At 35.1% G+C, this 15753-nt stretch overlaps 1 protein-coding gene across 1 annotated transcript in view; it reads right to left on the bottom strand.

The window, feature by feature from the left end:
- SPMIP7 (sperm microtubule inner protein 7) overlaps positions 1-15753 on the bottom strand; it is a gene marked incomplete at its 5' end in the record, with an annotated part of 60529 nt that overhangs the window by 13511 nt on the left and 31265 nt on the right. Inside the window, 2 exons of the mRNA XM_079150400.1 lie at positions 6799-6906; positions 7926-7967. Of these exons, the coding sequence (XP_079006526.1) occupies positions 6799-6906; positions 7926-7967 (150 nt within the window). The remainder of the gene's footprint in view (positions 1-6798; positions 6907-7925; positions 7968-15753) is intronic.

The raw sequence follows: 15753 nt of genomic DNA, 5'->3' as shown, positions 1-15753 counted from the left end.
AAACATCATTATATATAGAATATAGAGACTGCATAAGTGGATAAAAATTTAGGCATGCACATAACTTCTATGTACTATAAACATAACTAATAATCATTGGCATATATTAAATTCCCTTTTAAAAATGTTTTACATGAATTATATAATTCTCGCAACAACCTGTATCATAGGTCTTATTATTAGCCCATTGTTTTTACATGAAAGTCTGAGACAAACAAAGTCTGAGTAACATGCTCAGAGACAACCAAACTGTCAAGTGGCAGAAATGAACCCCAACCTAAAATGCCTGGGCTTTAGAAATGATGCAATTGGACTACTTGGGAAAGACTTTTGGCATTTTCCAAGCCTAGCCAAGGAAAGCTTTGTTAGGTCAAAATAGACTGCATTATTCAGTCCCTGGGTGTAGATGCAAGTTTAAGAACAAATTCTCTTATTTGAAAGTATTCTCTATCAGGCACAGTTCCAGGTAGAAATCAAGCAGACATGGCTCCTGATAGCTTTCACAAACATGAGTACATTTTAACTTCTTTTCCTTACAGTACTGGAGATCGAACCCAGGACCTTATGCATGCTACCCAAGTGCTCTATTGCTGGGCTACACTCCCAATCCCCATGAGTACTTTTTAAAAATCACATCTAGAGGTTTAAAGAACGCAAGCAGGCCATAGATGTATGTGGGGGATGCATAACACAGACCCATTTAACTTCAAGGCAGCCTTGACTAACTGACTGAAACTTTCTGAAGTTTTCTGAGCCATTTTCATCCATAACTCACCAATAAGTTATGGTTAACTGCACCTCCTGTGAAGGTGTTCTGGGGTCATGATGCAGGTAAGGCTTGATCATAGTGCCTAGTCCACAGTGGGGCAAAATCAATGCAAAAGGAGCTGCAGATGTGGAAGGAAGGAAGCAGAGTCATAAAGATGGGAGGTGGAAGAAGAAAGAGAAAGGGTCCAGTGGGACCAGAGGACTGAAAGAAGGAGGAAGCTAGAGAGAACATGGAGAGTTATGCAGCTGGAAAAGAAAAGGCAGGAGGTCTATTGTGATTTTTGATTTTTCTGATGTTATTGATCAATGAGAAATGTAAATAAAACTAGAATCACTTTGTGATGACTTTTGCTCATGAGACTGTGCTTCTCTGAATGTCCTGAGACATTGTGGCCCCAAGTTATTGTTCAGAAGTCACAATTTAATTGCTATTATTATCATCTAGTGGGTATATTTTTCCCCTGTGGTCTTAGACTCTTCACATCTTCCATTTAGAAAGGGATGTAAAAATAATATAGCACAAAGCTTTTATGTTCTAGTTAAGAAGTCAATTCCTTGCCAAAGGTAAAAGGATTGCTTGACATAGGTTAAGGGCAAGTGTTTGCCCTGGGGATTAGAAGACCTATTTTCTGGACTTCTCTTTATTGCTTATGAAATGAGTGACTTTGGGGCTCTTTATATCATTCACTCTGGTCTCAGCCTCCTCATCTGCAAAATGGGAATAGAACTGGTTCCTGAAACTCTGGCCTCATCACACTATTTTGAAAAACAAATGAGAGTAGATGTGAAAGTACTCTGAAGGCAGAAGTGTCAGGCTAAGGCAAGGAACTATTCATAGTTATTCTTTAATCTGGGTTGTGGTACGTTTCTTTTTTTAACACTGCAATACAGACCAGGGACTGGCAGGGAAGCATCTCATTTTGCATCGTAGACCTTTGCCAAGGCCTTACTGGGTATCCGTTTTGGTCAATTCCTCTCTTTTCAAATGAATCCTTACAGAAATCATTAGGGTGAAAAATCACAGTGAGTAGGAAATGGAGTGACATTCTGAGATAAAAGATGACAACTTAGTGGAGGAAGATACAGTGGACACAGCTGCCTAGTTTGGAAAAATGAATAATCGGTGACTGCAAGTACTGATATGGGATTAGAAGGCCAGTGCTCCTGCCTCCTCACCCCTGGCCCTCTTCAGTTGTCTCTGTCAACTGGGCCTGGGCCTCGCCTATGCCAAACCTCTCTTCATTGGAAAAACAAGGTGAGATGTATCTTTGGAAGATCCCATGTGGCTCCAGCATTTAGAGTCCACTACAAAAGTAAAAGGACTTTTAGCAGATCTTTCCATTTTCTTAGGAAAAAGCAAGAACAAAATGCTTCTGGATCCCGACTGTGCACAGACCTGGACCACATCATTTAGGTATTATGTGCCTTGTACTGAGGAATGCTGACTGCAAAGCACAAAAACTATAGGAAACTGAAATGATCGCTAAAAGGACTGGACTTCTCTTAAATCGATTCACTTAGCTCTTGCTGACTATGGCTCTTACATTAAAAAGAGAAAAAAAGCCACATTGAAAAATCAAGGCAATCCTTACCTCAGTCTTACTTTAACTTTTCTGTTTAACATATAGATGAAAAATGGGGGTAAATTTACATCATTTAAAAAAATTCCTGAACATTATTGAAATTCAGTAAGTAGTAATTGTTGCTTGAAGAAATGAAAAAGCTAGTTAGGTTATCCTGAGTTTTAATAATTTAATGGATATTTTGGATTATCTTAATTCCTAAACTAGACTCAAATTATAAGAGGAATTGTAGGGCAAGGGTTGTAGCTCAGCAGTAGTACCCTGGCCTAGCATGCACCAAACCCTGGGTTCAATCCCCAGTAATGAAAAGAAAGAAAAGAAAGGAAAAGAAAAAAAAAAAAAAAAAAAAAGCAAGAGGAACTGCACTGGAAACTGTATTAATATTTTGAGTTTAATTCTAAATGATTTTTAGTAATAAACATGTCCACCAAATTAGAAAATTTTTAAATTTTGATGAGAAAAACTCATGCAGTAATTCCACTTTTAAGGATGTAAGCTATAGGAATGCTTTTGTTTTTTATGAAAAGATATATGAAGAGGTTATTTTGCTGAACTGCATTGTTTTCAACAGGAAAAATACTGTAGTCAGAATTTGGCCTGTATAAAATTAATACAGACTTGTAGTGGGATACCATGCAGCCATTAAGATGATTTTAATATGTGAAGTGTCCAGTGCATATTTCAATCTCACACATACATACACACCCAAAAATGAACACACACATAATGCACATGTAAATATATGTTTCACACCTTTGTAGGTGCATAGAGTAGGGAGTATAAAAAAATCGAACATTTAATATTGGTATTGTAAGTAGAAGAGGTATTCTACTTTTTATACTTCAAAAATACTTGAGTTATTTTTATCATGAACACATTGTGAAGATAAAAAGATGTCTGATGAGTTTCCATGCTAACATTAAAAATGAGCGTGAATGTTGAGTATTAAATGTGATTCTACTGTAAATGTATATGGTACTTCCAGAAAATGATTTAGCAATAAGTTTAAGAATATTTGTATATTTTGATCCCAGAATCTACTTCAAGAGTTTCCCTAAGTAATTTATATCAAAGCAAAAAAGATTTATGTAAGAAGTGTCTGAGAGGATGATTTATCATAGCCAAAAATGGAAACAATTTACATATGTAACCTAAATGAACTAGTTGATTATAGTAAATTTGCACAAATAGAAATTATGGTGAGTTCATGAAAGGGTGAGTCTATGATCATGTTGCAATGTTAAGGCAGTAAAAATGTTACAATCATAGCAATATAAATATGCAAAAGCAAGACAAAAATGCACAACTGATGGAAATGTCATAATGTTAACAATTGTTATGCTTTTGTGTAAGTTTGGTTATATTTTTTAAAGTTTTTAATTTGTTTTAATTAGTCATACATGACAGTAGAATGTACTTTGATATATTATGTATAATGCAGTGTAATTTCTCATTTTTCTGGCTGTACATGATGTAGAATCCCACTGGTTGTATAGTTACATATGTACATAGGGTAATAATGTCCGATGCATTCTACTATCCTGTAATTTATTTTTATGTACTTTTTTTCTATAATGATCAGATTTAATTCTACAATAAAAATAACAAACTATTTTAAACTGTTAGTACAATCCCTACCAACACAATAAAATACTGGACATGTCAGATGACTCAGTAACCAAAAGAAAAAAATCAACTAATGAGGGAAATTTGAAAAATTTTCATCCTGTAGAGAAATCAGTCATTCCAAGGAAGGAGGCACTCAGTCAAGTCAGATGACCTTAATTCTAGCCTGAAATATTGCTTCCATCTAAGGGATGGGGACATGTACAGCATGGCTCACCAACCATGATTAAGTATCCTTGATCATACAGAAGACCCTAAAGAATAACATAAAGATATTTCTCTGCAACAAACTAAGATGAGAGAATTCAGGAAAAGTCATATTTGCATTTGAATAGGATGATTCTTCATTCCCTACTTAGCACAAAGTAAGTTTATGTGCTTCTGGATTTGGGACTTTATGTAAATCTCATCACATTTCATATGTTCTGCATTTTGCTTTTACTTCGAGTTATTGTGGAAGCAATATAATATTTTGCTTAAAGATATATGTAAAGGTAGTAAAACTATAAATCAAAGAAAGACAAGATTAAGCACAAAATCTAACAGTGATGACCTCTGGGGTAGGGAAAGGGAAGTGAAATGATGAAGCTGGGAAGGGCACAAGGTAATTTAAAAGATTTCAATAAAAACCTATTACGTTACTTGGGGAATACTCAGGAGCTTTTTTGTGTTATTTTATAAGTTACATATGACACTATACCCTTTTGTATCTGTAAATATTTTATAATAAAAACAGAAGGCATTTCTTTGTGTCTAAAGGTTAAGATTCTGTTAAAAATGGAAAACTAATCAAAAGAAGAAACTTTGCAACCTTGGAGGCCCTCTAGTGCCCAAATTTGAGAATTACAGTTAATGTCTAATTTACGTTATCTTATACTTTCCTCTATATAAAAAAAAGAAATTTACGGCAAAATAAAGTAGAATAGCATATTCCCAAATGCATTTAATGAAATGATATGATTTTACATGGAATATTTAAAATTCAACCTCTCTTGGAAGGATTACCCCCAAAATACAATTTTTTAGCAAGAATGTTTAATAAAACATTTCGAAGTTCAAAAACACATTTCGAAAAATTTGTTTTTATTCCTGAAGTTGATTTTATTCTTATATACTTCCTTGAAATTTTTTAGAATTCTTATGTTTAATAGCAATAACTTATTTTCAGAATTCATGGAAGAATTGTATTCAATTGTATTCAGCACAACATAACAGCTTTCTAGTCCCATATGTGGAAGTGATTTCTCTCTATATCTGTGCTTCAAAAAATAAAGTTTAATTTTTTGTGTGATTTACTTTATTCTGCTTTATAATTATTTGTGTATAGAGCTTACCTGTCTTCCAAGATGTTCAGTACCTTGTGGGCAAATCCTTTGCCTTTTTATTTTTATATATCATAGCCCTTGGCACAGTAGTTGAAATAATTTAGGAACTCATTTTTGCTTTTATTACTTGTAAATTAGGTAGACATTATTATTAATATTATTATTATTATTGTGTTGTGTGTGCGTGTGTGTGTGTGTGTGTGTGTGTGTTTGCAGTGCAGTGCTGGGGATGGAACCAAGGGCATTTCACATGTTAAACAAGTACATTGCCCCTGGGCTATACCCTCAGCCTTAGGTAGACATTATTAAATTCTTTGATGAGATATTTTACATAACTATATTTTAAAGACAAAGAGAGCTTTGAGCCATATTTTATATTTTGATGGAGTAGTCAAAGAAGTTGATAAAATAGATTTACAGAAAAATTAAAAATTACAATAGATCATATTATATTTAAAAAACAGTAGAATATGTCTGAACAGTAGCTAGTGTGAAACTTAACTAGTTTGCCTTATGGGCACAACTGATGTTTTTAAAGAAACATTTATTAACGCTTGAAATATTAGGACTGGGAATGTAGTTCAATGGTAGAGCACTTGTGTAGCATGCACAAGGTCCTTGGTTCGATTCTCAGAACTGCCCTGGCAGCAAAGGCACTTTCAGGTTTGCTAAATTGCACTACCACTCTCAGACCAATGTTCTATTGAAGTAGTTTACTAGCACTGAAAAACTCAGGTGTGTTGTTTTTTAAAAAGAACCCAGTTTTACCAATTTTACAATGGTCCATTATTGATTAGCATGTCTTGGGTGCTTTGCAAACATTATTGATCCCTGTATAATCAGCTTGCTTGGTGGGATTTGGTGCCACAGATGTTAGACAAAGACACTGAAGTTACAGAGATGGCTTGTTCAAAACTCTAATCTCCTTTGTGACAACCTACATTTCTTTCAGGAAGCAGTATCTTTCTTTTTAAGTTGTTACAGTTTGGCTATTAAATGTCACCTAAAGGCCATGTGTTAAAGGCTTTGTCACTAGCCTGTGATGCCACTGAGTGGTGCTAGAACCTTTATAAGGTGGGGCCTAGTGGGAGAAAGTTATTTAGGTTATTAGGGAAAAGGTTATTTAGGGCATGTACTTGATGGGAATATTAGAACCCTGGTCCCTTTGTTTCTCTCTCTCTCCTCATTTCTTAGCCATCAAGAGGTGAGCAGTTCTATTTCACCCTTTGTTCCCATCAAGATGTTCTGCCTCATCACAGGCCTAAAGTAATAGGGCCAAGTGGACCATGAATGGGAACCTCTCAATCAATGAACCAAATAAATATTTCCTCCTTATAAATTGATTTTCTCAGGTATTTTGTCACAGTGATGGAAACCCAATTAATGCACTATGTTCATTAACAAGCTAGGTCATTTTTAATTCCTTCATTTGTAAATCCCATTACTGTTTAATCCTCAATAAACAAATAAGTGAAATAATTCTGAATGGCACTTACTGACTTGTGTTTGTATAAAGGATTCTAGAGCACCGAGGCTTGGATAAAGATCTGATATCTCCAAAAGGGTTGTCCACATCATCAGCATTTATAGTCTGCACATGACCACTGTTAAAGTGAAAAGAGAAGAAGAGAGATGTATCTTCATAAGAAACTTAGAAGGAATAGTTGCATGGGGTTCTAACTTCTAAAGGAAATTCGTTTTGCCAAAATTAATCAAAAGCTCAGGATGTAAAATGAAAGACATGATGACAGAACAATTACCTGAACAAACAAGTGAACATATCAAACAATGGTGATTTTTTTTTCTTCAGAGGAGAAGTACCATACTCTTTGATCTTGAGTTTGAGAGACTGAAAATAACAACAGTTCTATGTTTCTGAATACAGAAGAGTCTGTTTCTGCAGTCCTGTGAAAATTCCTTGTGTGGACACTGGGTGGAGACTGGGACATGGTGGAAGTTGGTATCTGCCGTGGATAATAAGGCAGGATAGGAACATGGGTAGATGCTTACTGTTCCAAGGATGATGAGCCCATGGGGGCTGAGAGAAGGTCAGGAGGTGGGTCATGTCAGTTGGACATCTGGCGCCACCGATAGAGATAGACAGTCAAGAGTAGGGAAGGTAAGGACCCTTTCCCATGTTCTTGAAACTACTTCATTCCCAGATTATTCTTCAAATTAAAAAAATAAAAAATAAAAGAATGGCAAATGGCACATAATGTACTTCTTTGCCATTTATAGAAAGCCAGATTTAAAAGCATAATAAGAATAAGAGGTTACATTTCCTGCACTTTGGTGTTAATGAGTACCTTTCCTTTTCCCAAGAATTATATAACTCCTTCTTTTTGATAACACTAATAGTAGAACCCATGATATTGATTTCACAAAATATTCTATTTAGAAAAATAGAAAAATATTGCTTTTTTATTTTTTAACTTAACAAAATATTTTACAAAATTTTAATGAACTCCTAACATTGAACAGGCACTATGCCAGGAAAACATTAGAAATCTGTTAGAACTCATAGCTGTCCTAAAAAGTGAATTATAAACATAAGCATGCTAAAAGCAACTCCAATTTATACATAAATATTGTATTTTTTAAAACATAAAGAAACATTACTTACGTATAGAGAGGAATGTATTTACTTCTAGAACTTGGACTCACACTTAGAAAAACAAAAACAAAATATAAGCAGTTTTATTATTGACATTGTTAGTGAATATCAAATGAATATAGTATTTCTCGAATTAAAATGAAAAATTCAGTTCTTGTAGGAATTGACTTCTAAAAGTTTATAGTCGTAGAAATAATCTAAAGATGTAGTTTTGCCTTTTCAGAATGTCATATAAATGGAACAACATGATAAATAACTCTTTATATGACTGCTTTAATTGACCAACATATATTTAAGATTGGTCCCTACTATGTGGTATATGCACATTCTTTTTTCATTGTTGAGTAGTACTCTATAGCATAGAAATATTCTACTGTCTTTACTTATTGCCTGCTTAAGGATATTGTGGTTGTTTCCAGCTTCTGGAGATTATGAATAAACAGTCACATACAGGTTTTTGTGTAGACTTTTGGGAGGAGATTTTCATAAAGGAAGGCTTGAGGGTGCACAGTACCCTGATGAGTTCTGAGATGTGCCATTACAAACTGAGATGTAGTTTTCATTTGGCAGCTTATGTATCACCAAAATAAAAATGAAAATGCAGTACATTCACATAAACTTGAATAGTATTCCCAATCTAGGAGTTGTTATTTGATCACATGATATGGAAATAAAAAGATGTGAGTAAAAATGTTTACCTTTCACATATTAAGAATCAGTACTGAAAATTCATGTCTTTTATATAAAAGATATTTGAATGGAATGTTCAACATTTCCATCTTGCTGTATATATGAGGATATAAAATTTTTGAGTGTTTCAATTTTGAGATTAAGTATTATTATCATTCAGATCATTCAGTTTGTAACCTGGAGTTTATACTGGGGTAATTGCTAAGGTTTGTTCTCTGAAAGCTCATGTGTGAGAAAACACAGGAATGTTCTGAGGTGAAATTAATAGATTATGAGAACTGTAACACAGTGAATTAATCCATTTGATGGATTAACAATTTTGAAGGACTACTGTACTGGATGGTAACTGTAGGCAGGTGGGGGTGTGACTGGAGGAAGTTGGTTACTGGAGGCATGCCTTTGGGGTTTGTATTTTATCCCTGCCCTCTCTCTCTCTCTCTCTCTCTCTCTCTCTCTCTCTCTCTCTCTCTCTCTCTCTCTCTCTCTCTCTCTCTCTCTTTCTGCTTCCTGGCTGTCATTGTTAAGCAGCTTTTCTCTGCCATGTCCCTCTGCTTTAATGTTTGGCCTCACGTCCAACCCAGAGCAATGAGAGATGGTCAATCATGAGCCCAAAATAAACTTTCCTTTCTCTAAGTTGTTCCAGTAAAGTGTTTTGGTCACAGTAACACAAAGCTGACTACCACAGTGATTTACATACTTGACAAAATGTTACTATAAATATTCTTTATATGTACAATAAGAAAAATGAGAAATTATACTTCATTTATGTATGATCTATCAAAATATATAAAGGCATTCTACTGTCATGTACAACTAATTAGAACAAATAAAAATAATTTAAAATGTCTTGCACATTAGATATGGATCAATAAGATGTAAGTTTTTTGGTGAAAATCAATATTCTTTTCAAAATTGTCACTCCTTGCATTTGTGGATCTTATAGTCATACATTAGGGCTTTAGATATTCCCATTTCATTATTCCTTTCTTTCTAATGATAAGAAATCCTTTTTAAAGTTACTTCATAGTAGATTTTTAAGAAGGGCAATACTCAAAGATGTAAAAAAATGTTATCCTTGATATTATTTTTTTCATAACTGATATTTATGAAAATACTCTCATTAATTTTGCTAACTGTGGACACAGTCTCCTGCATTTCACTTTGAATCAATTGTGAATCAATAAATGTATGATTAAATGTGTGAGAGTAACCCTCCTATTGAGATGATGATCAAATTGATTATCAGAAAATCAGGTGACACTCCATTGAGCAAAAGATGGAATGATATCTTCCTGGAGAGCACATATTTTATTTTGTGATGACTGTCTCTCAAGATATTCTTTGTAACTGACTACAGTATTTTTTGAAAAGTACACAGTTCTGCTTTAAAACTCATATTTTCTACTCTTTCATTTTTGAAAAATTTTGGTTGTGACTCACCACCAATAGTTACAACCATCAGGCTAAAAATGACTCATTAAACTATTTAGCAATATCTACTCAATAAACCAAATAGGGATAATGGCATATTCATGTTGAGAAAATGGATCCCTAACTCATATCATAGGTAAAAACAAATATCAATTGGTTTAAACAGATAATTGTGAAAAGCAAAAACTTCAAATATTTTAGAAAAAAAAATCTAAGACAAGGAGGAAAATATCTTTATTGTTTCAGAGTAGGGAAAAGCTTATTTAAAACTCCACCAAAGGAAAAAAAAAAACTTGAAGGAAAATATCAATGAATTAAATTAAAACTTTAGTTCAGCAAAGGATACTTTAATACAGAAAAGTCACAAGCTAGAAGTTATTTTATGACTATTACTAATAAAGGATTTTAATCCACAATATTAAACATAAAAGTTTCTACAATCAAAAGTAAAAGACAAATACACCAACAGCAAAAGGGTCTAAATAAATGAGTAGATAAGTTCAAAATGTGAAAATCCAACTAATTTATAAACATACAAAAATGATTATACTAATCAGGTAGGTGTAGGATGAAATTATAAAGAAGTGCATTTCATTTTCCCAAGACTGAATGATTTTTAATCTGGTCTAAACACTGTCCATAATGTGTAGTAATGGGAACTTAAGCACTACCAGTGAGAGAATCCACTGGTAAAACTCATTAAAAGAATATAAACTATCTAGAATGTATGAAAGTATACACTTCTTGACTGAGCAATTATTGACCTAATTTCCATATATAAAAACTGAAAGTATTTTTATACTTGGGTATGTGAAATATGTAAATGTTGTTCCAACTATGATAAAAATTAGAAAAAAATTACATTATAAGGATGGATAAGTAAATTGTGGTAAATCCATTCAATGGAAGACTACACTGCAGAGAAAACAAACATCTAAAGACAGTCAATACCTATGGGTCTTGCAAGCACAATTCTGGATAGAATGTTAAATGGCATAAATATGCATGAAAACATTTATGTGGCATTTATAAACAAGAAACTCAATATCATATTGTCTAATAGTAACACATCGTAAAAGATTAAAAGAATGCATGAAGAGGTTGCTTCAGAGACCAGCACAGGGCGCCAGGGACTTCCCCAGGCAGCCCAGCCCCCTCCGGCAGGAAGCACCTCTGTAGGCCAGCTTTTCGGGGCAGTCCGCCCAGTGAGACCCTCTCAACGCAGAGCCAGCCACAAGTCCCCAAGCCAGCAGAGACCTCCGACCCACAAGCAGCTTCTGGGACCAGGGTTGGGCAGCCAGAGACCTCTCCAGGCAGCCTTGCACCCCTCTAGCTGCAGGATTTTTCCACAGGGCGATCCAAGATGGCGGACTAGAGGGTGACTGCATCTCCAGTCACTCTAGAACCCAGGATTCAAGAAGGGGAGGCATTGAGAGACTCAGACTAAAATAGAACCATGGGGTGAGTCTCCTCCACCCAGTGAAGCTCAGCTGGGCGGCAGGCCCGGATTCGAGCGGCTTATTAGAGTAGGACAGGGCAGATAGAGTCTCCCCCAGGCAACTCTGTGCACTCTGGCGGTGGGCTCCTCCCACAGGGACAGATTCTCCAGCCTCGCGGAGCAGGCACCCCAGTGAGAGCCTTTCTGCACAGAAGCAGCGTGGCCAGCTCCTGCCCACCTGCAGGTTGCTTCAGAGACCAGCACAGGGTGCCAGGGACTTCCCCAAGCAGCCCAGCCCCCTCTGGCGGGAAGTGCCTCTCTAGGCTAGCTTCTCGGGGCAGACCGCCCAGTGAGAGCCTGTCTACACAGAGCCAGCCACAAGTCCCCAAGCCAGTGGAGACCTCCAACCTGCAAGCAGCCTCTGGGACCAGGGCTGGGCAGCAAGAGACCTCTCCAGGTCTCTCTCCCTGGAACCAGTAGCGGGCTAGGGGCAGCGTTCTTCAGAAGCACTACATTATCAAGTTAATACAAGACTTCAGGCTACTGAAAGCTGGTAGGTGATACACTGGAAATCTACAGGGACACTATAAGCCAATAGAGGAAATCTACAATATAACAGAGTCCCACTGACATCTGACCAATATGAGAAAACAAGGGAAGAAAATGTCCAAAACAAACCTAGATACTATATCAATAAAACCTAATGACAGCACAGCAGAAGAAATGTCAGAAAGGGAGTTCAGAATGTACATAATTAAAACAGTGAAGCAAACGAGGAGATGAAAGAACAAATGCAGGCATTAAATGAATGCACCAATCAACAATTAAAAGAGCAAATACAGGAAGCAAAAGAGCATTTCAATAAAGAGTTAGAGATACTGAAAAAAAACCAAACAGAAATCCTTGAAATGAAGGAAACAATAAACCAAGTTAAAAACTCCATAGAAAGCATAACCAATAGGATAGATCACCTGGAAGACAGAACCTCAGATATTGAAGAAAAAATATTTAATCTTGAAAACAAGGTTGACCAAACGGAAAAAATGGTAAGAAATCATGAACAGAATCTACAAGAATTATGGCATATCATGAAGAGGCCAAATTTAAGAATTATTGTGATTGAGGAAGGCTTAGAGAAACAAACCAAAGGAATGAACAATCTATTCAATGAAATAATATCAGAAAATGTTCCAAATCTGAAGAATGAAATGGAAATCCAAGTACAAGAGGCTTATAGGACTCCAAATATACAAAATTACAACAGACCTACACCAAGGCACATTATTATGAAAATACCTAACATACAAAATAAAGACAGAATTTTAAAGGCCACAGGAGAAAAGAATCAGATTATATTCAGGGGGAAACCAATAAGAATATCAGCAGATTATTCAATCCAGACCCTAAAAGCTAGAAGTGCCTGGAACAACATTTACCAAGCCCTGAAAGAAAATGGATGCCAACCAAGAATTTTACACCCAGCAAAACTTACTTTCAGATTTGATGATGAGATAAGATCCATCCATGATAAACAAAAGCTAAAGGAATTTACAAAAAGAAAGCCAGCATTACAGAACATTCTCAGCAAAATATTTCATGAGGAGAAGATGAAAAAAAAAAAAAAAAAACGATGCAAATCAGCAATGGGAGGAACTAGCCTAAAGGAATAGCCAAATAAAGGAGAAACCAAATCAAGTCAAAAAACAAAAATGAGTCCAATGACTAGGAATACAAATCATATCACAATAATAACCCTGAATGTTAATGGCCTGAACTCATCAATCAAAAGACATAGACTGGCAGATTGGATTAAAAAGAAAAATCCAACAATATGCTGCCTGCAAGAGACTCATCTCATAGAAAGAGATACTCATAAACTAAAGGTGAAAGGATGGGAAAAAACATACCATGAACACGAACACAACAATAAAGCTGGAGTATCCATCCTCATTTCAGGTAATGTGGACTTCAAGCCAAAACTAGTCAGAAGGGATAAAGAAGGACAATACATACTGCTTAAGGGAAGCATAAATCAGCAAGACAAAACAATCGTAAATGTCTATGCCCCGAACATTGGCTCATCCATGTACATCAAACAAATACTTGTCAATTCCAGAAATCAAATAGACCACAACACAATAATACTAGGTGATTTTAACACATGTCTCTCACCGCTGGATAGAACGTCCAAACAAAAATTGAATAAAGAAACCATAGATCACAGTAACACAATAAAAATTTAGACTTAACCAACTTATATAGACTATAACATCCAACAAAGAATGAATATACTTTCTTCTCAGCAGCACATGGATCCTTCTCTAAAATAGACCATGTTTTATGCCACAAAGCTACTGTTAGCAAATACAAGAAGATAGAGATACTACCTTGTACTCTATCAGATCATAATGGACTGAAATTAGAAATAAATGACAGAATAAAAAACAGAAACTTCTCCAATACTTGGAGATTAAATAATACACTATTATACAATGAATGGATAACAGAAGACATCAGGAGGGAAATTTAAAAATTCTTAGAAGTAAATGAGAACAAAGACACATCATATCAAAATCTCTGGGATACTATGAAAGCAGTACTTAGAGGAAGATTTATTTCATGGGGCACATTCAACAAAAGAAGTAGAAATCAACAAATAAACAACTTAACATTACAGCTCAAAGCCCTAGAAAAATAAGAGCAGACCAACACCAAAAGTAGTAGAAGACAGAAAATAGTTAAAATCAGAGCCGAAATCAACGAAATTGAAACAAAAGAAACAATTAGAAAAATTAACAAAATAAAGAGTTGGTTCTTAAAAAAAAAAAAAAAAAGAGTTGGTTCTTTGAAAAAATAAACAAAATTGATAAACCCTTAGCCACACTAACAAAGAGAAAGAGGGAGAAAACTCAAATTACTAAAATTCAAAATGAATAAGGAAATATCACAACAGACACGAGGGAAATACAAAACATAATTAGAAGCTATTTTGAAAATCTATACTCCAACAAAACAGAAAACCTGGAAGACATCAACAAATTTCTAGAGACATATGAATCACCTACTGAACGAAGAGCACATACTCAAATAAATCAACGAAAAGTCCGGGACCAGATGGGTTCTGAGCCGAGTTCTACAAAACCTTTAAAGAAGAGCTCATTCCAATACTTCTCAAAGTATTCCATAAAATAGAAGAGGAGGGAACCCTCCCAAACTCATCCTATGAAGCCAATATCACCCTGATACCTAAACCAGACAGAGACACATCGAGGAAAGAAAATTTCACACCAATATCCTTAATGAACATTGACACAAAAATTCTCAACAAAATTTTTGCAAATTGCATACAAAAATATATTAAAAAGACAGTGCACCACAATCAAGTGGGTTTTATCCCAGGGATGCAAGGTTGGTTCAACATCGGGAAATCAATAAATCTCATTCACCATATCAACAGACTAAAAGTTAAGAATCACATGATTATTTCAATAGATGCAGAAAAAGCATTCGATAAAATACAGCATCCCTTCATGCTCAAAACCCTAGAAAAAATTGGGGTACTGGGATCATTCCTTAACATTGTGAAGGCCATCTATGCTAAGCCCATGGACAATATCATTCTAAATGGTGAATAGCTGAAAGCATTTCCCCTAAAAACTGGAACAAGGCAGGGATGCCCTCTTTCACCACTTCTATTCAACATTGTTCTTGAGACTCTAGCCAGAGCAATTAGACAAACCAAAGAAATTAAAGGGATATGAATTGGAAAAAAGGAACTCAAATTATCCCTGTTTGCTGATGACATGATTATATATTTAGAGGAACCTGGAAATTCCACTAGAAAACTCTTAGAACTCATAAGTGAATTCAGTAAAGTAGCAGGTTACAAGATCAATGCTCATAAATCCAATGCATTTTTATACATAAGTGATGAATCTTCAGAAAGAGAAATTAGTAAATCTACCCCATTCACAATAGCATCAAAAAAAATAAAATACTTGGGAATCAACCTCACAAAAGAGGTGAAAGACCTCTACAATGAGAACTACAGAACACTAAAGAAAGAAATTGAAGAAAACCTTAGAAGATGGAAAGATCTCCCATGTTCATGGATAGGAAGAATTAATATTGTCAAAATGGCCATACTACCAAAAGTGCTATAAAGATTCAATGCAATTCCAATTAAAATCCCAATGATGTACCTTACAGAAATAGAGCAAGCAATTATGAAATTCATCTGGAAGAATAAGAAACCCAGAATAGCTAAAGCAATCCTCA

The sequence above is a fragment of the Sciurus vulgaris genome (assembly GCF_902686455.1).
Source record: "Sciurus vulgaris genome assembly, chromosome: 8".
In the NCBI taxonomy this organism is placed as follows: domain Eukaryota; kingdom Metazoa; phylum Chordata; class Mammalia; order Rodentia; family Sciuridae; genus Sciurus; species Sciurus vulgaris.
Note: the sequence above shows the minus strand (reverse complement) of the source record. Positions and strands in the feature narration are given on the sequence as shown.